Below are 25,771 nucleotides of genomic sequence, written 5' to 3'. Positions count from 1 at the left end.
ATCAATGCATTAGAATAACAGCATCGATAAATTTAGTGTTCATAATATACTTGTAAAAATAAAAATTGCAAATGTAAAACAAAAATGCTGTTATTGATGTGATTTTACAAGAATTGTAACAGCAAAATATTCAAGTTTCAGGTCTTAATTCCCAGAAGAAATTCATTTTAAGTCAATATACAATCACGCTTTACCTAAACCTCAATTTATTTTTAACTGCTAGAAACTAGTATCTCTCCAAGCAGTGTTTCTGCATCATCAAATGCAACACAAGACTTATGACTATATTGCACTCTCAAGTATCCAGCACGAGTTATTTGCAAAACTAAGGCTGCTTTATAAATTACTAAAAAAAAATGTGCAGATGATCATTCCCATTGAGGCAGAGCATCTTGATCTCACAAAGTACTTGACTGGTAAATTGAACATATCTGTAATATAAAGTATGGCATTTTGTATTATGGGCTCCATTTTGCTACTGTCAGTGGCTCAGTGTGCTCTTTGTTCTGTATACTCGATGACATCTTGTTAGATGGATGATCTCAAAGCAAAATTGCTTTTAATTTAGTCCTGAAGGACAGCTTGCATTGTGGAGACCACCGACCTCCAGTGGTGCTCATGCTGAAAGGTATAACAAAGGGAAAATCCACCAGCTGCCCCAGACACCCAGACAGCCCCTTCTGGAAAAGCCATCAGCATTGTAAAAGTTGCATGCCTGTGAGTCTGCTCATTATACTGAGGCTAAAGAATGGCTGCACCATCTGCAGACCCATGCTCATCATATTTTGATTGATGATAATTAGGAAATAATAAATTGAGTAAATAAGTTAATCTTCCATCATCTGCTAAATATGACTTGCTTGTAACACAATTATTATAGGTCAGCTCAATAAAGAGAATTCTACACAGAAAATGAATACTGTACTCCAACTTAAAAAAAAAACAATCAAAGCCCCTCACAGCACAATAAGCCTTTTCCTTCACCAGAATGGCAGATGATTTAAGCCACAGACTAATACATGACCAAGTCAATGTATGTTCCATGAAATTAAAAGGAAAAAACAGAATGTGATGGAAATGTGAAATAAAAACAAGGTAGAAACACATGGGTTATGATATTTTGTGTGTGTGTGTGTGTGTGTACCTTTCACCAAAACCAGTGTTTTGATGCAAGGTACATACCCAAAATAGCATAACCTGTCTTTTCTCTTTACAGATACTGACTAACCTACTGTGTATTTCCACCATATTCTATTTTAATGCTGGTGCTATACGACTACAGGATGGGATTGGTCCAGCGAGCATTCACTATCTCTCACTCCCCAAGAGCGTAATTTCTCAAAGTAGTTTTTCCTTGCCCTCTTCACCTGGAGTGCAACCAGCCCAACCAGCTTTGCTTCTTCCACACTTGCTCCCTTTTCTCCATCCCTCAACGGAGATGAGACACCGAAAAACATGCACACTGCGGGGAGCAGATATATGTGGCTTTTTGTACTGTATCTTTGTCACTGAGATTTTCTCAAAGAGGGGTTCTTGCATGTTCTGCATTGTGCCCCCCAAAAATGCTGGTTTCTGTATTGAGTGCGAGTGGCTGGCCTCCTCTTCCTCACGTAAAGATTTTAAAATGTAGGCAATCCCTTTTAAGGCCATTCTATCAATTGAACAGAGTTACAATTCCATCTATTTTCTTCTGGTAGAAAATCACCATAATTGGAGGCTGATAAACCATGCTCCATACAAGCATTTCAGTAGAATCTTGTTGCCCTACCATTTTACACGGAGTGGGCCTTTGGCTTAGCGGTAGCATCCCCGCCGCTGGGCCAAAGGCGTAGGGTTTCGAACCCCGCTCCAGACAGTCCCGGCAAGTGGAGTCGGAGCTCCGGCTCTAAATTCTGGGTTGACATCCAGCGGGATACTTGCGTCCGTGGGTGTGGGTGGCGCCCCCCCCCCCCCTCGTATGGGTTGTGGGAGCCCGTAAAACCCTCCCGCCATAGGACTAACCACCCGAATGGCTGGTACGAAGATGGTTACGGTCACGGAAGGAGCGTTAATCGCGGCCAGAAATCCTTCCACCACTTCATACAGTTCCCCAAAGGGAACAGTATGAAGACACGTACGACGACGACCATTTTACAGCACGTGCAAGTCAACAGTGCAACTATGGATTCCGCTTTATAGAATGGGGCATCCATCCCAATACAGTGCCACCCGCAGTGTCACAAAATGATCTGTTCCTACACACTTACAGCTTGGTATTTGTTCATATCGGTGTGAATTGCTGCTACCATGAAGAACTGGATCAGTTTCAAACAAACATTCATCATGATGAGGTCATAACTGCGGCACTGACATGCCAGTTACATGGGCGTGATAGGGTCATCACGACATGGACTGGAACAGCTACATCAATCATTTTGTTGAACAGAATGGTGGCGGCGGCCTGGAAACCATGATCACCATATTTCTTTTTCCAATTCTAGCAGCTATTATTAAAGACTAGGCCAGAGTAACAAATCAGGGAGCTGGGGAATTAAATCATAAACTGGGACAGAACCACAACACTCAGCTGAGGAAAGAGACGGATCTAGATAAAGAAAAATAAAAAAGTTGCCATCCTTATATTATGAATATATAAAAGTACACAAAATGGATAAGAGTAAGTGTTTCTCTCTTTCTTGAACAAAACAAAATCAAAATTAAAAAATCAGTCACTTCTGCCCCACTTAAGTCCATGACTGATGTGAGCTGCACCAGTTACATGATGGCTTCCCCCTCCCCATGATGGAAGTATTCTTGTGACAAATCAGCCCACATCAACGGGGGCGGATCAATAAACATTATCACCGTTCGATAATTGGAACAGATAATTATGGGGCAGTGTGTGGTCATTTTGCAAACTACTCAGGTACAAATAACTAACTTTACCTTGGAGAGTAATGTTTTGTAACGTATTCATTGGATGTTTTATGCAAGTGAAATTTTTTTTTTTTTAAAAACATAAGCATTTAGGGCATGAGAAATTGCCCAATCAATGCCTGTGGGAATGTCATGTCAGCCTGCCAAGAAAAGATGCATTTTTCTGCCCTCTTCTGCTTCTTCTGAGTCAATGAGGGCATATATGCGGATGCACACAATTCAACTGTGTACACTGGTGTGTGTGTGTTTTCATGGGTGTAAATCATGGGATTAAGCATGCATTAACAAAAGGACCTGTAAAGGTTACAAAAATGCATTAAATAGCTTACTTGTCTAATTACACCCGGCAGAGATCACATGGGTTTATGGTCCATTTATTAGTCCCCAAAAGATTGATAACAACCATAACAATCCGATGAAAATCATCCCTTATTCCTTGCTGCTCTAAAAAAAAAACTCCACAGGTTCATGACGACAACGTGGGCATTAGCTGCAGGAGGCCAATACTATAGAAGCCAGTGGTTGAAGAGCAACATATGCACTGATTACCGATTTCCAGCTGAAATTAACAGGGCAAATCTGCACCAAACGTTATACTGGCCAGATGTCCTGTCTCCTTTGTACAAAAAACAAAATCATGGAGCTAACTCTATGAACTCTTGGTCTTCACTATCAAACTTAACAAAACTAGTATGTGTAAGTTCTTTGTTTAAAAAGGGAACGATGGATTGTTAAAGCACTGCCGAAGTTGTTTAATGGGACAACCCTAAAGAGCAGAGATTTACTGCTTATAATTGCTGTATGCCTGTGATCAGGCACTGCATGCAGGATGACTGCAAAACAGACATGTGTGGTGGAGGCCAGAAATGGCTGTTGCCACATTAGGCAATTCAGCACGTTTTCAGGACATGATCTCTTTGATCTATATACCCAAGCAGGTGGGGTTTAATAAATTTCATATTCTTGGTCAGGTTTCAATATTCTTTATGTGCTTCAGCAAAATCTCTGATGCAGTTATGTGCAAAATAACGAGCTTTTGTTTTAAAGTTGAGAGAAAGGTACCAGCCCTATAATGGGCCCGGCACGAGCTGCTTTACTGTTCTCCCTGAACCATTAATTCTAAATCTACAAAGTTATGGGGAAAAAAGTTACAACACTCAAGTGAATTCAAGTAGCTCCCTTCAATAATACTAAATGTTGCTGAGACACCGTCTGGTCTTTGGAAGGCGTGTTTCTGGACTAATTCCAAGACTTTGTTGCTTCAGCTGAAGAAACATATTCACTAACTAGTGAGTGAAAATACAATTTAGTGTAACACATGGATCTGGATTTTTACTTCCTGGATCTACATGATGGGAGACCACATCACAAGGACAGACAGGTCTTTGAGGGGCTAGGTGACATGACATTCTGTAGCTTTTGTGGAGGGGGTTCGCTGGCCCTTTGATTGTACTGTGCATGCTGCAGAACTACAAGGCACCAGCTAAACAGCTTTTAGCATACAAGGAAGCAGATAGGCTGCACTCTTCAAACTGGGTATTTACAAAGCTGAAGACAAAATATTGTGATAAAGTAAGACTGCTGTCAGGAGACAGAGATAATATGGTTGTGTATACCATCCTACTCCATTATGAGATTATCAGGTATGAAAACAAAGATCCCATGTGAGTGACAGCTGCTGGATGTTGAGACAGAATTAACACTTCAGTTAAAAAAAACACCTTGCTTTGATATAGATCCAGATTTTGATTCAGGTCTAGGGTGACTTCAAACTGGTTCCTTGTGCTGGTAACTGCTGCCCTGGATTGTTTAAGAATACTACCATGAAAGAAAGAATGCGCTTGCATTTATATAGTTACTATGAGTCACTAGACAAACCACATTAACAAAATAAACATTCCATAGCAATAAATGGGTCACTCAACAGTAACTAGCAGTGTCGCCTGAACATGAGAATAGTTAAAATAAATACAAGCATTCAAATTTAACAAATGATAAAGCTGCAAAATGGAAAGGAAAGAAAAAGTGTGTACAATTCTGCAAAAGATCGACAAGTCTACTTGATGTAGACACAGAAGAAGTAAAAGGTTTGCTAAATCTGGAGGGAGAATATTTTCAGAAAAGGGCTCTGTGTAAATCAGACAGGTGGTTGATCTTGCTTCTGTAAACTAACTGCACCCTGGAGGAGTGCCTTGAATTATTGCAAAAAAAAAACCTGTGGATGTGCAGTGCTAATTTCACATTGTGCAAATCCACCGCAACAGATTTCTGAATTTCATGTTGCCCAAACTTGTGATAATTTGTTGCCAGAGGTAGACAATAATGGGGACAATGCTAGATTAAATTCTCATCACTGGATCTATAGAAAATGGGGGAAATGCCCTTCATATTACAATTAAACCTAAACTGCAATCACTTTAGAGCACTAACATTGTCAGAAAAAAGTAACCAAATTATTTCCAAATATTGAAATGTCACAATTACTTTAAGAACTGCTTGATGTTTTTGCATAAAACTGTTGTGATGAGAATTGTGATGTATACGACAGTCTGAACAGATCCTTTAATATATTGTGGCCTGTACTGCCTCTTTAGTGTGTTTAATATGTAAATTTTGGTAATTCCAGCTATTTATACAGTTAAACAAGAGAAAGCAAACTTCAAATAAGCTATTCATGGCTACAATTTTGAAGACTAAATGCAAAATGAAAAAGGAATACTGGAAATGTGCATTAGAGCCATCAGTATCTGAAAAGAGAAGGGTCTTCACTTAAAGGGTACATTGACATTTCAACTTTTCAGATGCTGAAGGAAGGGGCTTTTATTGCTAACATTTCAGATGTCCAGCATTTGGTGTTTTCTTCTTTATCCCCCATTTCAAAATAGCAGCCAATACAGAATTAAGATTCAATATATCCAGTTTTTGTGGTTAACCTTCAATTTTTAAAATACGATTTTCAGCCAGATTAACAACCTTTCAAGATTAACAGCTAAATTTATGACTGGCAGTGGACAAAAAATTAATGTTTCCCACAAACATTATGCTGGGTGACCCACTAGACATTAAAGGTAGCCCCTTTAATAACCGCTGAAAAGGAAGCAGCATTATTAAACAATAGCACGAATATACTTTGCAGCAAGTCCACATATAACATGCTGTCCGCATGCAGATCACAAGAAAATGAGGAAAGCCATTTGTTCCTTCGCCCATTGCCGCATCTAATTCCTTCTTATATCATTCCAGGGTTTATGCCTTCACCACTATATCTGGAAATCCATTCCAAGTGTTGATCACTTTCTGCATGAAGAGCTTCCTGATAATCAGTCCTAAAGTTACCTATTACTAATTTGAACCTACATCCCCCTGTCCAACTAGCAGTTCAACTTAAATTAGCATTACAGGTTAATCTTTTCCATACCATTTACTAGTTTATATATCTTAAAGATCACCTCTCGATGCCTCCTTTCAAGGCTGAAAAGCTGAAGTCCTTCCTCATAACTTATCCCCCTAATACTAGGGAGCATCATGGTGGCACTGCCTCCAGCGCTTGAATGTCACTATTCACAATACTCAGTGATCTGAGCAGAGTGCTGTAAAATTTGATCACAGCTTCCTTTGACCTCTATCATGTTCAGATACTCAGTTTCAGTAAACACTCCAATGGCCTGTTCTACAGGTACTGCAGAAATCTATGTCAAAAGAAATGCAACTGCACCTACTTCTAACCAAGTACTTCCACAATGTGCATTAGCTTTTATTTTCCAACTCCTGACTGTCTGAAGGAAAAGAAACACATTGCCAAACAAAACATCACTGGAGCTGCATTGCATTTTCATGCATAATCACACTCTCAATTACTGCTTAAATTTAGTTTTATATGTCCCTAAAATCCAAGCCTCTTATTCTGTGAAATACCCAATATTACCAGTGCATGTGCTGCAGTTTTATATTTTTCTTCTGTCAGATGCTCGCTTTTCCTTTTACCTATTAGTATAAAACTCTATTGATTCATGGCACTAATTGTCACATTGATTTAGCCTTAAAAAAGCTAAAGCTCAGTTTCTCTTCAGCTATTTTTCCTTATTTTTAAATCGGGTACAGGGTACTATCAAATTACTTCTTCACAGCACTGCTGATAGCAAGATGTGAAAGGTACACTTGAACTGATGAAAACGCAAGCTTTTCTACTCGAATATCGCTGTTAAACACCCCATGAAAAGTTAAACCTTGTCAGAATAGGTGTAACTGGGGTTTTAACGGCGTATTGACTGCTGAACAACCGTTTTTGCCCTGAAAAACTAATTTTATATTTGTGGAATGCCGAATTTCTCCATTATGATCAAAATTACTAGATTTGTAAAATAAAAAATATTTTTCTTTTTGAAGTTTGATATTTCCGCTTCTACCTTAACACCATGTGTATGTCCCAACCTTTATTTCGCTCTCTAAATTTTTAAAAAAAAATCAATTAATAATCAGTGCTTTTTATTTCCTGGTTTGCTGTAAGAATTCTTCAATGTGACTAGCTGCTTAGACAGCTTGATGACACTATTGCTGCTCTACGCTGTGGATCCCCTTGTGACAGCGCTACAATCAAATTAAAGTTGAGAAAGCTAAAGGTTTCACCACAGAGATCGCAAGAGCGTTGGGGAGCTTTCTCAGAGGTCAGAGGCGATCGCCGTCGCTTTGCTGCTGACTGCAAATTCTGGGCCATTAGATTTTTGAAGAACAGCAGCGGAGCTATCCCCAGTGTACTGGCCAATATTTATCCCTCAATCAACATCACTAAAACAGATTATCTGGTCATTATCACATTGCTGTTTGTGTGCGCAAATTGGCTGCGAAGTTTCCTACATTACAAGTGTGACTAGACTTCAAAAGTACTTCATTGGCTGTAATGCGCTTTGGCATATCCTGAGGTCGTGAAAGGCGCAAGTCTTTCATTCTCTTTCTTAGTGAGGACATCCGAAACTGCTTCACAGCCAATGAATTTTGAAGTGTGACTTATTTTCTTGGCAAATGCAGCACCCAAGGTTCTATAAACAACAAATGAGATAAATAACCAGTTAATGTGAGTTGGTGGTTTTGGTAAAGGGTTAAATACTGGCCAGGGCACCAGGAGAATTCCCTAATTTTCAAATAGTGCCATGTGATCCCTTGCAGCCACCTTAACAGGTAGATGTGATCTCAGTTTATCATTCCAACCAAAAGTCAGTGCTTTTGAAAATGTAGCAGTCCCTCAGTACTCAGCTTATCTTACGCATTCAAGGCCTGGAGTGATCACAACAGTAGGGTTCAGAGGTAAGAATGCCATCACGGAGCCAAACTGACATATGAACAGGAGTTAATTAATAACAGACACAGGGGGTTAATAATTTATCTTGAAAGTGTTTCTCCTCCAGTAAAGTTGTTCAATTTGATACCTGGAGCCTTAACAGAAAATTGATAGAAAAGATATAGTACATCGAGGACCAGAGACATTATTTAAGTTGATTAACAAACTATACTACTTGACATACATCAGATAACTAGGATTCATTATTAATTTCACTGAAACTTTGTATTTTGGAATTAAGGCAACGGTGTCTCATTCATTTTAGGGAGACTGGTCCCAGAAATGTTATCAATTGCAAAACTGGTGATTAGATTAAATTCAATGGCAAAACTAACTCCAATTAATACAGAATGAGCACCTTAAATCAGCTCATAGCTTTCATTAATGAAATATTGATCAAAAAAGTTATTTGCACACAAGATACCACAGCACAGTAATTTACTATTAATTTCAAATGTGTTACAGTATGCACTGTTCACTATCCTTGATATAGTGAGCTGGCTAAATATGTAAATGGTTCAAAAGCAAATGTCATACCTCAACAAAACTATGCACTCGCCACTTCAAACTACTGCCCTTTAAATCAGTAATTTGGCCTTATGTAGTGCAGCATTTCTAAAAGTGAATTTCTAGATCTCTTAATTGGATACAGGGGCCTCATTTTTTCTGTTACCTTTCACTGACTTGATTGCAGCATCTAAAAAGGGCAAAGTTCTCGCTCCTGCTGATTTCTGTTCATCAAAAGTCTGATCTACACCTTTTTCCTTACAATTTCACACAACACTCATGGCAACTGTACCTCTGGTGCAAAGTGGTTTCCCCTTGATGCCAACTCTACAGTGATGGCATAAAAAGCAGCTTGAATTTGGACTCAGCTGACTGACAGCAAAGTTGCTTTGTACAAAGTTGTAGTGCAATTGTATCCCAGCATCAGTACTTGGTCACATCAGATGTCCTAAGATTACCCTGTAATAATATTCAGTGGCTGTCAAAACACAATGCCATCTTTCAACCCAGATGTACAGTGATCCTATTGTTGGGCTGAGATTATCTCATCAATGAGAGAAAAAAAAGGGGGAAAATGAATAGAAAACATTTGAAAGACTGGTTTTAAAACAAATAAAAATTCAAAAGAATTTTTTTTTTTTTTTTTTTAAGGGCAATTGAATAAATAGAATGAACTAAAAAAAATGCAACTGATGTGTGGTTTTTCTGCAATTTTTATTTCACAATTCCACTAATGACTTCTTTCTAATCTCGCTATTCTATGCAGCCACAGGGCAGTTTACCTTGTGCTTTCTGGGGTAATAATGTAATACTGGAGTAAAGGAGGAGAGTGAAAGCTCCATAACTCAAAATATAATATCTCATTACTGCAAGGTTGACCATGCAACCCTCTACTCCAAAATTGCCAGCAGGCAGGGTTTTTTTAATTTTTTTTTAAATAAAAGTAGAAGAAGAAATAGCAATTGAAATTATCTGGAATCGGTTATCTCTAGCAATTTTTAGCATGCATATGACTATGCTCATCATAGTCAGAATCCATTGACCAATTAGCCAACCACAACACATGGCACAGGCACGATGGGCTGAATGGCCTCCTTCTGTGCTGTAAGATTCTAGGATTCTATGAACCAGGTAGAAATCCCTAAATGCTCTTAAGACACTTATTTCATGGTACTATATTAATTTCTGTGCTGAACATCTAATGCAGTATGTCATTGGATAACTGATAACATATTAGGGCCAAACAAGAAAGCAAGCAAGACTTGCATTAATATAGCGTCTTTCACGACCTCAGGACGACCCAAAGCATTTTACAGCCAATGAAGTACTTTTGAAGTGTAGTCACTGTTGTAATGTAGGGGCATCTTAGACTGGGTATTATGTAATGAGAAAGGATTAATTAGCAATCTTGTTGTGCGAGGCCCCTTGGGGAGAAGCGAGCATAATATGATAGAATTCTTCATTAAGATGGAGAGTGAAGTAGTTGACTCAGAGACTAGGGGCCTGAATTTAAATAAAGGAAACTATGATGGTATGAGGCACGAGTTGGCTAGGATGGATTGGGGAACATTACTTAAAGGGTTGACGGTGGTTAGGCAATGGCAAACATTTAAAGATCGCATGGATGAACTACAGAATTTGTTCATCCCTGTTTCGCATAAAAATAAAACAAAAAAAGGTGACTCAACCATGGCTAACAAGGGAAATTAGGGATAGCACAAGATCCAAGGAAAAGAAATATAAATTGGCCAGAAAAAGCAGCAAACCTGAGGATTGGGAGCGGTTTAGGATTCAGCAAAGGAGGACAAAGGGATTAATTAAGAGGGGGAAAATAGAATGAGAGTAAGCTTGCAGGGAACATAAAAAGTGACTGTAAAAGCTTCTATAGAAATGTGAAGAGAAAAAGATTGGTGAAGTCAAGCATCGGTCCCTTGCAGTCAGAATCAGGGGAATTTATAAATGGGGAACAAAGAAACGGCTGACCAATTAAATGCATACTTTGGTTCGGTCTTCACAAAGGAGGACACAAATAACCTTCCAGAGATTTTGGGGAACATAGGGTCTCATGAGAGGGAGGAATTCAATGAAATCAGTATTTGTAGGGAAATGGTGTTAGGGAAATTGACGAGATTGAAGACCGATAAATCCCCAGGGCCTGATAATCTACATCCTAGGGTACTTACGGAAGTGGCCCTAGAAATAGTAGATGCATTGCTTGTCAGCTTCCAAAATTCTAGAGACTCTGGAATAGTTCCCATGGATTGGAGGGTAGCTAATGTAACCCCACTATTAAAAAAAGGTGGTAGAGAGAAAACAGGGAATTATAGACCTGTTGTAAGCCTGACATCGGTAGTGGGGAAAATGCTAGAGTCCATTATAAAAGGTGTAATAGCAAAGCACTTGGAAAACAGTGATGGGATCGGACAAAGTCAACATGGATTTACAAAAGGTAAATCATGCTTGACTAATCTACTGGAATTTTTTGAGGATGTAACTGGTAGAATAGATAAGGGAGAACCAGTGGATGTGGTGTACTTGGACTTTCAGAACGATTTCGATAAGGTCCCGCATAAGAGACTAGCGTGCAAAGTTAAAGCACATGGGATTGGGGGTAAGGTACTGACCTGGATAGAGAACTGGTTGGCAGACAGGGAGCAAAGAGAGTTGGAATAAACGGGTCTTTTTCCAAGTGGCAGGCAGTGACTGGTGGGGTACCGCAGGGATCGGTGCTAGGACCCCAGCTATTCACAATATATATTAATGATCTGGACGAGGGAATGAGATGTAATATCTCCAAGTTTGCAGACGACACAAAGCTGGGTGGGCGTGTGTGCTGTGAGGAGGATGCAGAAAAGCTCCAGTATGATTTGGACAGGTTGGGTGATTGGGCAGGTGCAGTATAATGTGGATAAATGCAAAGTTATCTACTTTGGTGGCAAAAACAGGAAGACAGATTATCTGAACGGCAACAGATTGGGGAAAGGGGAAGTGCAACAAGACCTGGGTGTCCTTGTGCAGCAGTCGCTAAAGGTAAGCATGCAGGTGCAGCTAGCGGTTAAGGCGGCAAATGGTATTTTGGCCTTCATAGCGAGAGGATTCGAGTACAGGAGCAAGGATGTCTTGCTGCAGTTGTACAGGGCCTTGGTGAGACCACACCTTGAGCATTGTGTGCAGTTTTGGTCGCCTTATCTGAGGAAGGATGTTCTTGCCATGGAGGGGGTGCAGCGAAGATTCACCAGACTGATACCTGGGATGGCAGGAATGACGTATGAAGAGAGATTGAGTCGATTAGGCTTATATTCGCTAGAAACATAGAAGATAGGAGCAGGAGTAGGCCATTCATCCCCTTGAGTCTGCTCCGCCATTCAATGAGATAATGGCCGATCATCCAAACTCAGTACCCTGTCCCTGCCTTCTCCCCATATGGCTTGATCCCTTTAGCCTTAAGAAATATATCTAACTCCTTCTTGAATATATTTAATGAATTGGCCTCAACGGCCTTGTGTGGTAGAGAATTCCACAGGTTCAGCACTCTCTGGGTGAAGAAATTCCTCCTCTCTGTCCGAAATGGCTTACCCCTTATCCTTAGACTGTGGCCCCTGGTTCTGGACTCCCCCGCCATCGGGAACATCCTTCCTGCATCTAGTCTGTCTAGTCCTGTTAGAATTTTATAAGTTTCAATGAGATCCCCTCTCATTCTTCTAAACTCCAGTGAGTATAAGCCCAATCGACCCAATCTCGACTCATACGTCATTCCTGCCATCCCAGTTTAGAAGAGTTTAGAATGGCCTACTCCTGCTCCTATCTTCTATGTTTCTATGAAACATGGCAGCCATTTGCGCACTGCAAGGTCCCACCAACAGCAATGTGATAATGACCAGATAATTTGTTTATTTTAGTGACACTGAATGAGGGATAAATATTGGCCAGGAGACTGGGGTCAACTCCCCTGCTCTTCTTTGAAACGGTGTCATAGGATCTTATACACCCACCCGAGAGAGCAGACAGGGCCTCGGTTTAACTACTCATCAGAAAGATGGCACCTCCAACAGTGCAGCACTCCCTCAGTACTCTGCTGGAGTGTTAGCCTAGATTTTTGTGCTAAGTCTCTGGAGTGTGACTTGAACCCACCACCTTCTGACTCAGAGGCAAGAGTACTACCTACTGAGCCATGGCCGACGAAACTTAAATTTATGTAGGGTATTTGTATATTTAAAACATTTTTACAACTGCTTAAGTACCACGAGTAAATACATCTATCTGCGAGTGCGTGAATGTGAGAATGGACAGATTATGTGTGCCACAAATATCTGTGCATGCAAGACGAAAAAGTGCAAAAGAATATGCGGGAGAGTATGCGTAAATGTGAACATATGCCCATATTAGTAATGTAAAACATAGTAAAGGTACTGTAGTCCTAAAAAAAATTACAATGGCACAGATTTCGCTGTCAAAGTAACGGTGAGGTTAATGGCGCGTGCCTTTAAGTGTAAATGGTATAGCAACTTCATGTGAGGGGCAGATGCACGTTTAAATGTCAATACCCAAATGCTGCTGTCCAAGTTGTGCTACTCCACTGTTAGTTTCGTGAAAACGGTATTTTGGTGTTTGCCTCACAATTGAAATGGTGTGAAGTTGTTGTATTTGCGCGGTAGACATGAACTAAACGCGCCACAGAAAGTTAAGTCTTTGCATTACAACTGCAAGTAGCCTTTTAATGATGTGGTGTGGAGATGCCGGAGTTGGACTGGGGTGGACAAATGTAAGAAGTCACACAACACCAGGTTATAGTCCAACAGCTTTATTTGAAATCACAAGCTTTCGGAGCGCTGCTCCTTCTTCAGGTGAAGTGGAGAAATGCATAAAGACACAGCTTATATAGTCAGAGAATCATGTCAGATGTTTACAGGTAACCTTTCCAACTGCCATTTATCACACCTCGGCAACTGCCATTTATCACACCTCTCTGCCGAGGTGTGATAAATGGCAGTTGGAAAGGTTACCTGTAAACATCTGACATGATTCTCTGACTATATAAGCTGTGTCTTTATGCATTTCTCCACTTCACCTGAAGAAGGAGCAGCGCTCCGAAAGCTTGTGATTTCAAATAAAGCTGTTGGACTATAACCTGGTGTTGTGTGACTTCTTACATTTTAATGATGTGGTAACTTAATAATGCCAATCAAACTCTCTGAAAATGAAATATTACAAATGTGGAGTCTCATTCCTTCAATTATTAATTGTTGTTGGAGATTTTAAAAAATTCTAATTTAATTTTTTGTTTTAAATTGTATTTTTCTTTTCGGTCTCTTTTTTTTCCTCTCCCTCAATTCAATCTTTCTTTCCCACCACTTCCTCTGATTTGGCATTGAAATCACCCTCTCTAATTTACACTTCCTTCTCCATCATTCCTTCTCGAGGGCAATTAGGGATGGGCAATAAATGCTGGTCTGCCAGCGACACCCACATCCCATGAACCAAGAGAAAAAAAATCCTGTTTATTTCTCAATCCTTCAATCTGATTGGTTAAGGATATAGTTGCTTTCCCTGTTCACGCAGGTCCCAGATGCTGGGCTTCCTTCGCCACGCCATTATCAGCTCGCACTCAGCAACTTGCCATGCAAAGAAGTTAAAAGCCCAATTGTGCAAGGGCAAGTCTAACTAACAGATGCCCTGCGACAGCAAAATCTCAGCCAATTATGTATTAGTCAAAAAAATACAAACAGAAAGAAAACACAGTACTGTAAACTAGAAAAGTACAGGAAAAAGGGAACAGAGTGAAACAAACAAAAATAAACCAAGTTTTTTTAGTGCTTATATTGTTTATATGGAAATAAATAGAAAATTGAGCCTCAAACTAGCCTTGAAACCATCTGTTGGCTATATGAAAAAACAGGTTCCTTCCTGTGAGTCATGCCCAACTTACTCACAGTTCTCTGCCCCTGCAACCACTAATGCTAGCCACATTCACAACCATATTTTTACTGTGGATTATTATAGTTCCCTCCTACCTTCAGCTTGGGCAGACTCCAGATTTTAGATTTACGTATTGCTGTCTGCTGGAGACTTGAACATGTAGCGAGTGTACAGAACTTGCCAGTTTTTCTATTTTCTAAAACTGCTCACCAAAATCCACAACCAACCCTTGAAAATATACAATTAATATCATGCAGGTGTACTGCAGAACTATGACACAGAAAACAAACAGAGCTACACAATCAAACAAATAAAAAAGGAACACAATAGCATCCAATCAGAAACAGAAGGTTCCAGTTTCACTATTACTTCATTTGTTTTATACAGCCAGCCAAAAGTCAAAGTGATGGACTCAATCCAAATTTGATTCTGTTTGCTGGCTGCAAATTAATTCTAGACGCACACCAATAAAAATGGGAACAGTTCTGCTGCTTGGAATATGTACTTTGCACGCTCGAGACATTCTTTCAGGAGGACATCATCGTAAAACTTTTGTTTCAGATTCATGTCCTTTTTTACTGCAGACTGCACTTAATACAGACATTATTGGCAACTATAAAAGGTGCTGCTCAGTTAATTACATTGATCACTGAAATAAAAGTGAAATCTTGAAATTTCACAAAGCTGGGGCTAATGACACTATGTCTTTCCTTTAGGGTAGGACTGGGCTGTTTCAAGTGTCCGCCACCTCAAAGTTCGTACATCCCGACATTCTACTGGTATGATAGCAGCCTTGCCGGCTTGTCACCAGTTTATTTTTCGGTCTGTACTGCTTTTGAGTCCAACCTAAGCCATCAGCATCAATGCTGAACAAATTTGATCGCCAGCTTCTTACCCCATGAATACATATATTAAAACCTAACCCCACTGTCAGAAATCCTTCACTGCTGTCCTGCATATTTCACTAATATTCAACCACAGAATCTCCTTCAGTATTTCGCTCCACAATGTTAGAGCCACACCAAAACAAGGCTCAGCAGCTCGACTGGTCACTGCCAAGCATAACACTGTACCGAAGGGAGATGCACTACAATACTGATCTTGTTGATGTCGAACTACTTTCTTGTTCCTTTTCATCTTGTTACTTTAAACACCAGAGTCACCACACCCCCCACACATTCAGTTCTAGCAATGCAGGATCAGGTCTTTATTGAAACATCATACTTCACAAATCCAGTGTGAGCGCTCAGATCTTTCCATACTGCACTATTCCAGTATGAGCGCTCAGATCTTTTCATACTTCACTATTCCAGTATGAGCGCTCAGATCTTTCCATACTGCACTATTCCAGTATGAGAGCTGCTAAAACAGACTCGCTCACAAATTTATACCATTCGGATCCTTGTATTCCATTCATACCACCAATAAATCATAGTAAAACAAAGACACAAACAAATAACATGAACCCAACAAACATGCACTTAACTCGTCTCAATCTCTTCCAATCATCAGGTTACCATGGTTACATTGCCCTCAAACTCTTCCCATTCCCATAAACACAAGTGACCAAGCTGACATTGTCCAGACCATCAACATGGCTGAACAACTTTCACACATTCCATCATCCTACTTTTCTGATGAGATATCTTTACTTTAAGCCCCCTTACACAATTCATCCCATGCTCAGCAGAAAGCGGTTTTAACTCATCACATGTTGGTCCCACAAACAGCCCAGAAAGGAAATCGAGGTACTCGGGTAGCATGAACCCTCGTTCCAACAGTTGGTACAATCCCATTCTTTCTAATTTGATTTAATTACATCAATTAAAGATATTATAGCAGTATGTAGTACAATCACAGGGCACAAAGCACCACTTTCATCGCAGATCCTATGCTTATATATTCTGAAAGGCAGCCTAGTGTTAGTTAAAAACCTTTAGTTGTAAAACACTACAATTGGCCCAGATACATTTCTCAATGTTAAAAAGTGATAGGCAGATTAATTGTTGCAAATGAACTCTTAAAACAAAAAAAATTAAATGTTCCAGCACCGGGGGGAAAAGTCCACCAGCAGTACCAGGTAAAATGGTTACTCTATACTGACTATTCCTCAAACTTTCAAGTTTAAACTGTTACACTTGCTGATTTTCAGTGATTCCCTCTACGTACCTATCCTGGGATGGGGTTTATTTTCACTCACCACACCAAATATATCCTGTACATTCGGTCCCAACTTTCATTTCTTTGCTTTTGCCCACACCATCTTTCTTTAGGTTGGTGCTGAAATTAAGCTTCAAATTACATTTCAATCACCGTTATGATGCTTGTATAAAAGAAACTAGCAGTAGGAGCACGCCAGACAGCACAGAGCAACATGATGGAAGAGATGCAGAGCGTACACCCAGGCTGCTTTTGCCCTCTTCAGGTTACTGCTGCTGACAAACACTGTCTGCAAACTCTAATTAAACCAGATTCTTTCAAAAATAACAAATAATATTACTGAAATAGCAAAACAAAAACAATGCATTTAAATTAGATGCCTGTCTCCCCATCAGGTTTATACCTTTCATTTCTCATGTGATGAGTTCAAATTCTCTGTCATGTTATTGAGACACCAAGAGGAGACCAAATGGTTCCCCAAAGACAAAGGGCCACTCTCATACCAGAAAAACACTGGTTACAGAATGACACTGACAAAGGCCTCGGAATAGGTTGTCGATCTTTTCTCCTGTCATGGGACATGAAAAAAATTGGAGTAAAGAATGAGCAACTTAAATCCTACAGTGTTATTAAACTCAAAACTTTAACACTCTCTCACCCACAGACCAATTCAATGGGAATGGTCCTTAGAATTACACATGACTTCCTTTGGCTACATCACTCCACCCAATGCAGATTCTAACTGGTGTTAGATGCAGTGTTCAATATTGCTAGCTGCATTTACATGCAGGTCTTGTACCACAATAAAAATCAAATTGCATCAAAATGCCAACTTCACAACAAACTGTTTTTTTTTAAATTCCCTTTAGCTTTTTCTTGGAGGCACTCACTCATGGATACCAGGTGCCTTCTGATACCTCAAGCATGACATCATTCTTCATGCCTCAGATTCGACAGAAAGTCTTGGAAGGTTTTTTGAGTCTGTGGAGGGCATCGAAGCGGAGCATATTCCTGCATTCACGAGAACCTTAGCTGATTTGTATCCACTTACCAGGTCAGGACACTGAAGCCACTGTAGTTACCCTCATGATGCCCTCATTGAAATTAGAGAGCTCAGCAGAAACCAGGAATTAAATCTTCTTTCTTGATCTGTACAGCTCACTAACGTAGCAGCCAGTGAATTTACCAAGTAAACGGTCAGAAGAACCAACTCTTCACATCTACACCAGGCACAAAAGTTACAAGCAGTCTGTTCAGAAACAGTTTACATCAAACCTCAAGAATGTTACGTTTGCCAGTAACTGTTTGAACAGTGTCTGCCTCATTTTATGGACCATCAGCCTGGTTTTCCAGAGGAAAAATAAAACCGTTAAAAGTTTTCAAATTCTTGAATATGACACACATGCAATTCCATCACACCAAAGGATAAATGAGCTTAAAGTATGTCCTACCTGATTGTCCTCACAGAGATGCAGTACTTCCACATTAAATTCCACATGGTATTGGCATCACCAATTTGAGTACTTTATTCTTACAAACCATGGGGTTTTACAGTTGCAGCAGAGAAAAAGGCTGCTTTCAAGAGCAAGCAAATTATTTCCTGGTGCAGCCAGCAGGCAGTTAATGACTCACAGGCATGAAACAATTTCCATCGCAACTTATTTGAGGAAAATGTGCATGTCCTAAAGCCTCAAGAGAACATTGTTAAGTTTTGTTTTTCATTGTACTTCGCAACATTGGTTTGTTTTCCTGATCCATATTTTGTTGATCGTTGAAAGCAACCCTGCAACTGAACTTGTATGACGCTCACAATTTACCAAGTAAGGTAAAAGCCCAAACTGTCCTATGAGGTTTGACAGTCGAGTTCAGCATTGAGTAAGGCTGGCTGTCTGTGGGCCCCTGAATATCACTTACCAGAAGAGAGCAAGCATTCAACAATACGCCCTAAATCATCTGGTGGGGACTGTTTAAACTCTCAGCTGCCTGCAGAATTTCTTCCTTGTCTAGTATAATAAAACATTTCATATGTAGTTAGTGATGAACAGATCTGTGTGTCTTCCTGTAAAACATTCGACAAGAAACCATAAATTGTGGTTTTAGAAATTGTTTACATCAGTAAAGTCACTACTTCAAGATTACACAATTTCAGAGCTCAACAAATTAAAACATTTATAGCACAAGTCTCTTATCTAATTATATATCCAAATCTGGAAACATTTTACTCAACTATTCTTCAAGTGAAGCTTAGTTGGTAATACTGCAAAACATGGGCTGGATTTTCGATTATTATAACTTACAGCAAATTCATCAGAACAAGTAACATTCGCACCACTAAAGTGCCAGGCAATGACCATCAACAGGAGAAACCCTAACCACCTCTCCTTGACGTTCAATGGTATTACCATCGTTGAATCCCCCACCATCAACATCCTGGGGAGGTCACCATTGACCAGAAACTTAACTGGACCAGCCACATAAATCATGTGGCTACAAGAGCAGGCCAGAAGCTGAGTTTTCTGCGACAAATGACTCACCTCCCGACTCCCCAATGCCTTTCCACCAGCTACAAGACACAAGGCAGGAGTATGATGGAATACTCTCCACTTACCTGGATGAGTGCAGCTCCAACAACCCTCAAGAAGCTCGACACCATCCAGGATAAAGTAGCACGCTTAATTGGCACCCCATCACTCCCTCCACCACCAGCGTACCGTGGCTGCAGTGTGTACCATCTACAGGTTGCACTGCAAAAACTCACCAAGGCTTCTTCGACAGCACCTCCCAAACCCACGACCTCTTCCAAGAAGGACAAGGGCAGCAGGCACCTGGGAACACTACCACCTGCAAGTTCCCCTCCAAGTTACACACCATCCTGACTTGGAACTACATTGTCATCCCTTCATAGTCACTGGGTCAAAATCCTGGAACTACCTCCCTAACTAACAGCACTGTGGGAGTACCTTCACCACACAGACTACAGCGGTTCAAGAAGGCAGCGCACCACCACCTTCTCAAGGACAATTAAGGATGGGCAATAAATACTCGCCTTGCCAGTGATGCCCTGATCCCATGAATGAATAAAAAAACCAAGATTTTCAGAGTAGCCACATCAGATTTCATAAGTACTGGAATTCCATTATTTCATTGCAAGCCCTTTCCAACATATCAGAATGTTCAATTTCTCCATTTACATTAAGTGTTATAACAAATAAGATATCTTCTATACTTTTGAAGTGCTTGATAAAGTTTAAATTCATTTTGCAATGAAGTATAAAACTATTCTTAACATTGCTTAATCTGAGTAAGCATATGAGCAAATCACTGAAACAGGACAGGTGTCAATTTTATTTGAATTTATTCTCGATTAGGGACCAAAAAGTATATCTTCTTGTGGAGGCAGAGGGCATTACTGAGGTACTGAATGTGTACTTTGCATCTGTTTTCACTAAAGAGGATAAAGGAGGTACTTAAAAGGTGGCAACCCTCAAAGTAGAAAAGTCACCTGGTCCGGATGGAATGCGCCCTAGGTTACTGAGGAAAGCAATGGTGGAAATTACGGAGGCTCTGGCCACAAACTTCCAATCCTCTTTTTCTCACAGCAACTAGGGATGCAAAATAAATGCAGCCTTGCCAGCATGCTCATAGAATCAGAATGATGCCGCACAAAAGGAAGTCCTTCGGCCCATTGTGCCTATGCTGGTTCTTTGAAAGAGCTCTCCAATTAGTCCCACACTCACCTGCTCTTTCCCCATAGCCCTGCAAATTTTGGACAGCTGAAACTCTGCTTCAGCTAGGGTGAAATTGGGAGTGAACAACAACTTCTTACATTTATATAGTGCCTTTAGTGTAGTAAAACATACCAATGGGCTTCACAAGAGCATTAACAAAATTTAACACCGAGCCACACAAGGACAAAAGCCTGGTCAAAGAGATAGGTTTTAAGAAGCAAAGGAAGGGGGAGATTGAGAGGGAGAGGGGGGGAGAAGAGAGGTTTAGGGAGGGAATTCAAGAGCTTAGGGCTAAGGCAGCTGAAAGCACGGCTGCCAATGGTGGAGCAATTAAAATCGGGAATGCCCAAGAGGCCAGAATTGGAGTGGTGCAGATATCTCTTGGTGGGGGGGGGGGGGGGGGGGGGGGTTATGGGGCTGGAGGAGGTTACAGAGTTAGGGAGGGGCGAGGCCATGGAGGGATTTGAAAACAAGGATGAGAATTTTTTAATTGAGGCGTTACCGGACTGGGAGCCAATGTAGGTCAATGAGCATAGGGGTGATAGGTGAACAGGACTTGTTGCGAGGTTAGATACGGGCAGAAGAGTTTTGGATGAGCTCAAGTTTATAAAGGGTGGAAGATGGAAGGTAGGCCAGCAGACCATTACAATAATCAAATGTAGAGGTAACAAAGGCATGGATGAGGGTTTCAGCAGCAGATGAGCTGAGGCAGGGGCAGAGTAGGGCAATGTTATGAAGGTGAAAGTAGGCGGTCTTGGTGATAGCGCGGATGTGTGGTCGGAAGCTCATCTCAGGGTCAAATATGACACCAAGGTTGCGAATGGTCTAGTTCTGCCTCAGACAGTTGCCAGAGAGATGGATGGAGTCGGTGGTGAGGGAACAGAGTTTGTGGCGGGAACCAAATATTTAGCTGGAGGAAATTTCTACTCATCCAGTACTGGATGTTGGACAAGCAGTGTGACAAATCAGAAACAGTGGAGGGGTTTAGAGAAGTGGTGGTGAGGTGCAGCTTGGTGTCATCAGCATACATGTGGAAATTGACGCTGTGTTTTCGGAGGATGTCGCTGAGGGGGCAGCACATGGATGAGAAATAGAAGTGGGCCAAGGATAAGTCCTTGGGGAATTCTAGAGGTAATGGTGCGGGAATGGGAAGAGAAGCCATTACAGGCGCTTCGCTGGCTATGACTGGATAGATTAGAATGTAACCAGGTGAGTGCAGTCCCACCCGGCTGGACAACGGAGAAGAGACGTTGGAGTATTCCCACATATAATTTTTATGGGAGATAGAAAAGGAATAAATGTAGGATGGGTGGCCTTATTAATTAAATACATGATTACAACCATAGAAAAGCTCTTGATGATCGTTGTGCTCAGGAGGAGTCTGTCTGGGTTGAGTTAAGAAGTACTAAGGGATCTGTTTTCATATTGGGGGAATATTACAGACCGCCTGACAGTGGAAAAGAAATAGTGGATAAGAATTATAGGCAATTTAGAGAGGTATCCTATAGTAAAAAAGTTGTAATAATTGGGGACTTTAACTATCCTAAGCTGGGCCAAGAGAAGCCAAAGATTTGTGGTCAGATGGAAAGAGATTCTTAAAATGCATCCAGGAATGTTTCCTTAATCAGTATACTGCATGTCGAAGGATACAAAGTTAGATCTGGTTCCTAGTTAAAAAAAGACATGCATCAACTTTATGATACTTTACTATTAAAACCAATTTTGCTTGGGAGTCTAAGTTCTGGAGAGAAGTGCAAATTAAAACAAACTATCTGTAGTTCTTCCATCCGGTAAATAAATGGCACTAAGGTTTAATGTGATCAACTGAATTGCACAACACAGCATGTGGTTCAGAATGACTTTGTTTGAATAAGCTATTGAAATTTAAAATAGGATGCATTTCTCCTTTAAAAATGATAATTACATTGAGAGAAAATAGTGCTGTTTACAGCAGACACAATGCTACATTTCTTTGACAGTCAGCCTCGTGCACCAGTCACCGCCTGCTGTTTCCTGGAATACATGTACATTAGCCCTTTCATGCAGACTTCACAAATCTGTTAGAATAAATCGCTAACAAAATTCTAAGACTTTCATATTTAATTCAGATCAGTGTAAATCTGTCCACAGTAATTCAAAGGTAATGATTTTAAAAATGTTACCAATAGGAGGGAAGTTATTTACATTCACTTTTGCATGTACTTAGCTAAAGGTGGGTTTTAAAATTTATTACTAAAATGGAAATTCCCCTAAAATATAAAGATTTATTTTAAATGATTCAGAACAATACCTCACTCTGGGTGGGGGACTTCAATGTCCATCACAAAAAGAGTGGCTCGGTAGCACCACTACTAACCGAGCTGGCCGACTCCAGAAGGCCATAGCTGCCAGTCCTGCGACAGGTGGCGAGGGAACCAACACGAGGGGAAAAACCAATTTGACCTTGTCCTCGCCAATCTACCTATCAAAGATGCATCTGCCCATGACAGCATTGGTAGCAGTAACCACCGCATAGTCATTGTGGAGACAAAGTCCCGTCTTCACACTGAGGACACCCTCCATCGTGTTGTGTTGTGTGGCACTACCACTGTGCTAAATGGGACAGATTCAGAACAGATCTAGCAGCTCAAAACTGGGCATCCATGAGGTGCTGTGGGCCATCAGCAGCAGCAGAATTGTATTCCACCACAGTCTGTAACATCATGGCCTAGCATATCCCTCACTCTACCATTACCATCAAGCCAGGGGACCAACCCTGCTTCAATAAGGAGTGTAGAAGAGCATGCCAGGAGCAGCACCAGGCATACCTAAAAATGCAGTGCCAACCTGGGGAAGCTGCAACACAGGACTACATGCATGCTAAAAAGCAGAAGCAGCATGCTATAGAGAGAGCTAAGCGATCCCACAATCAACGGATCAGATCAAATCTCTGCAGTCCTGTCACATCCAGTCGTGAATTGTGATGGACCATTAAACAACTAACTGGAGGGGGGAGGCTCCATGAATAACCCCAACCTCAACGATGGCAGAGCCCAGCACGAGTGCAAAAGACAAAGCTGAGGCGTTTGCAACCATCTTCAGCCAGAAGTGCTGAGTGGATGATCCATATCAGCCTCCTCCTAAGGTCCCTACCATCACAGAAGCCAGTCTTCAGCCAATTCGATTCACTTCACGTGATGTCAAGAAACAGCTGAGCGCACTGGATACAGCAAAGGCTGTGGGTTCTGACAACATCCCAGCTGTCATGCTGAAGACTTGTGCTCCAGAACGAGCCGCGCTTCTAGCCAAGCTGTTCCAGTACAGCTATAACACTGGCATCTATCCGACAATGTGAAAAACTTCCCAGGTATGTCCTGTCCACAAAAAACAGGACAAATCCAATCTGGCCAATTACCACCCCATCAGTCTACTCTCAATGATCAGCAAAGTGATGGAAGGTGCCGTCAACAGTGCTATCAAGCAACACTTACTCACCAATAACCTGCTCACTGATGCCCAGTTTGGGTTCCGCCAGGACCACTCAGCTCAAGATCCCGTTACAGCCTTGGTCTAAACATGGACAAAAGAGCTGAATTCCAGAGGGGAGGTGAGAGTGACTGCCCTTGACATCAAGGCAGTATTTGACCGAGTGTAGCATCAAGGAGCCCTAGTAAAACTGAAGTCAATGGGAATCGGAGGAAAACTTTCCATTGGCTGGAGTCATACCTAGCACAAAGGAAGATGGTTGTGGTGGTTGGAGGTTAATCATCACAGCCCCAGGACATCGCTGCAGGAGTTCCTCAGAGCAGTGTCCTAGGCCCAACCATCTTCAGCTGCTTCATCAATGACCTTCCCTCTATCATAAGGTCAGAATTGGGTATGTTCGCAGATGACTGCACAGTGTTCAGTGCCATTCTCAATTCCTCAGATAATGAAGCAGTCCATGCCCACATGCAGCAAGACCTGGACGACATTCAGGCTTGGGCTAAGTGGCAGTAACATTCGCGCCACACAAGTGCCAAGCAATGACTATCTCCAACAAGCGAGCATCTAACCACCTCCACTTGACATTCAACGGCATTACCATTGCCGAATCCCCCACTATCAACATCCTGGGGGTCACAATTGACCAGAAACTTAACTGGGTCAGCCACATAAATACTGTGGCAATGAGAGCAGATCAGAGGCTGGGTATTCTGTGGCGAGTGTCTTACCTCCTCACTCCCCAAAGCCTTTCCCACAAATCAGGAGTGTGATGGACTACTCTCCACTTGCCTGGATGAGTGCAGTTCCAACAACACTCAAGAAGCTCGACACCATCCAGGACAATGCAGCCCACTTGATTGGCACCCCATCCACCACCTTAAACATTCACTCCCTCCACCACTGGCGTACCGTGGCTGCAGTGTGTACCATCTACAAGATGCACTGCAGCAACTCGCCAAGGCTTCTTCGGCAGCACCTCCCAAACCCACGACCTCTTCCACCCAGAAGGACAAGGGCAGCAGGCGCATGGGAACATCACTAAGTTCCCCCCCAGGTCACACACCATCCTCACTTGGAAGTATATCACCGTTCCTTCATTGTCGTTGGGTCAAAATCCTGGAACGCCCTCCCTAACAGCACTGTGCAAGTACCTTCACCACACAGACTGCAGCGGTTCAAGGCGGCGGCTCACCACCACCTTCTCAAGGGCAACTAGCAATGGGCAATAAATGCTGGCCTTGCCAGCGACGCCCACATCCCATGAATGAATAAAAAAATCACGATCAGTATAAAGCTGCTGGGTGCCAAAGTTGTTGCAAAATTGTATTTTTCTGATTTACCTGTGGGACTCAAGAAGCTGTCCTGTTAAAGGATTTTCTCCTGCATCCATTAAGAAATATTAGAGTTTTCCAGAAGCAGATTTCAGAAACGTTCGGTTTATACTGAAGTGCTGTCCCCACTCTTTGCCATTGGATTTTACCACTGACAGAACATTTCACAGGCAGCAGCAGGTACACAAATAGGATCTTCCTATTACTGACATCACTATAAAACATGGATGGCCTTGCTAACAATTCAGCTGCAAATTGAGCACGACATTAAAGTGGGCTAATATATAGTGTTTTGTTGAGCAGAGGTCCTGTTTGGAGTCTTTTGAGATGTTCCGGATACCAATTGCAATTAGGATTAAGAAGGAATTTGCATATATAGCACTTCATTAGTTCCCTGGGATGTCCCAAAGCAC

The 25,771-nt window shown here is 41.3% G+C and overlaps 1 protein-coding gene across 4 annotated transcripts in view; it reads right to left on the bottom strand.

The window, feature by feature from the left end:
- The window catches only part of iqsec1b (IQ motif and Sec7 domain ArfGEF 1b), a 627,464-nt gene that overhangs the window by 193,689 nt on the left and 408,004 nt on the right, over positions 1 to 25,771 (bottom strand). The window contains exon 1 of one of the 4 annotated variants that reach the window (XM_086001717.1): positions 18,286 to 19,638. The exons of the other annotated variants lie outside the window; for them this stretch is intronic. Within the exon in view, the coding sequence (XP_085857843.1) occupies positions 18,286 to 18,332 (47 nt within the window). The 5' untranslated portion in view covers positions 18,333 to 19,638. Of the gene's footprint in view, positions 1 to 18,285; positions 19,639 to 25,771 lie in introns of those variants that run through there. 4 annotated transcript variants of the gene reach the window in all.

The sequence above is a fragment of the Somniosus microcephalus genome, chromosome 11 (genome assembly GCF_052327205.1).
Source record: "Somniosus microcephalus isolate GS21.2 chromosome 11, FLI_Smic_1.0, whole genome shotgun sequence".
Classification (NCBI taxonomy): Eukaryota; Metazoa; Chordata; class Chondrichthyes; order Squaliformes; family Somniosidae; genus Somniosus; species Somniosus microcephalus.
This window is presented reverse-complemented; position numbering and strand designations above follow the sequence as displayed.